Source organism: Acanthisitta chloris, unplaced genomic scaffold (genome assembly GCF_000695815.1).
Source record: "Acanthisitta chloris isolate BGI_N310 unplaced genomic scaffold, ASM69581v1 scaffold30486, whole genome shotgun sequence".
Taxonomy (NCBI): Eukaryota; Metazoa; Chordata; class Aves; order Passeriformes; family Acanthisittidae; genus Acanthisitta; species Acanthisitta chloris.
The window spans coordinates 2,546-3,848 of NW_008680249.1; the positions used below are offsets into that span (position 1 = coordinate 2,546).

Sequence of the window (1,303 nt, forward strand, 5' to 3'; positions counted from 1 at the left end):
GCTGAAGGACACAGCCTGTGCCTGGTGCCTGACTGCCAATCCCAGTGTGACCAGTGCTCCCAGCATCTCTGCCCCAACAGGGTCTGCTGGGCAGAATGGAACTCCCAGGCCGGAGCATCCTGGGGTGCACTGGGAGCCACTCTGAGCATGCAGCTGCCCAGGGACCCCCACCCACAGTGACCTGCTCTCCCTCCAGCAGGAGCCCAGCGAGGCCCCGACCCCCAAGAGACCCCGCGGACGGCCGAAGGGCAGTAAAAACAAGGCGACCCCGAAGGGCAGGGTAGGTAGCTGGGGATGGGACTGCTCTGGCCAAGCACAGGTCCAGTTTGAGCTCATTTATGGACCATTCAGGGCTGATCTGCCCCCGGGAGGGGGAGTCTGGGCAGTGGCCCCCAGGGAGGGTGGGGGGAGCTGGGGGCCGTATGTGTCCCCACGGGGACACCCACGATAGACCTGTTTGCAAAACACGCGACTCACATCCTGCGCCCACCTCCTGAGTCACAGGGCATCCTGGGGCTGGGGGGCTGGCCGTGGTGCCCCAGGAGATGCCACTGGGGTGATGAATCTGGCAGTCACGGGTGGGAGGAACGGAAAGGCTGCCCACCCCCACCAGCATCCTGGGGACAGCCTGATGAAAATGTGCTTTTTTTGCTGTTGTTGCTCAGAAAGCTGCAGTCACACCAGGGAGGAAACCTCGAGGGCGACCCAAAAAAACGGTGAGTGGGCGTTTCCCTTCCCCTCTGCCCTGGCAGTGTGCTGAGCACTTCGGGGGTACAGCAGCCCAGCTGGCCCCACAAGTGTGGGGTGCATGCTGCTGGGCTGGAGAAGCACAGAGCAGTGAGCAAACAGGGCACAGAGCGTGGCATAGGGTGGGCTCTGAACCCAGCCGTGGTACTGGGGGGTCTGAGCAGACCCCCAGAGCAGACTGGAGCTCCTGGTCCTGTCCTGGGCACATGCTGGCACACACCTGCCTGAGTGCCTGCAGCATTGCTGGTGCAACATTCCTGCAGCCTGGAGGGGCTGCCAACCCCTTCCTTGAGCTTTCCCTCCTCCATTCAAGTTTTCCCCCTTTCCCCCTCGGATCACAGCCCAGGCAGGTGCTGGACTCCCACAAGCATCACCTAAACAGGTGGGAGCAGGTTTCATCTACCTTCCCTGCCTGCCCCATATTTTGCTCAGATTTTTCCCACTGAAATTCCTTACGGAGCATGAGGAGTTGAGCCCAGCCAGGGCTGCAAACCCGGGGTCCCCTGCACGGTGTCAGTGCCAGGGGCTGTCTGGGGACCCCAGGGCAGGCAGCCAG

General features: G+C 62.5%; 1 protein-coding gene across 1 annotated transcript in view; it reads left to right on the top strand.

The window, feature by feature from the left end:
• HMGA1 (high mobility group AT-hook 1) overlaps positions 1 to 716 on the top strand; it is a gene marked incomplete at its 3' end in the record, with an annotated part of 1,495 nt that extends 779 nt beyond the window's left edge. The window contains exons 2-3 of the mRNA XM_009077649.1: positions 200 to 280; positions 666 to 716. Of these exons, the coding sequence (XP_009075897.1) occupies positions 200 to 280; positions 666 to 716 (132 nt within the window). The remainder of the gene's footprint in view (positions 1 to 199; positions 281 to 665) is intronic.
• Between the last annotated feature and the right edge of the window lie 587 nt (positions 717 to 1,303).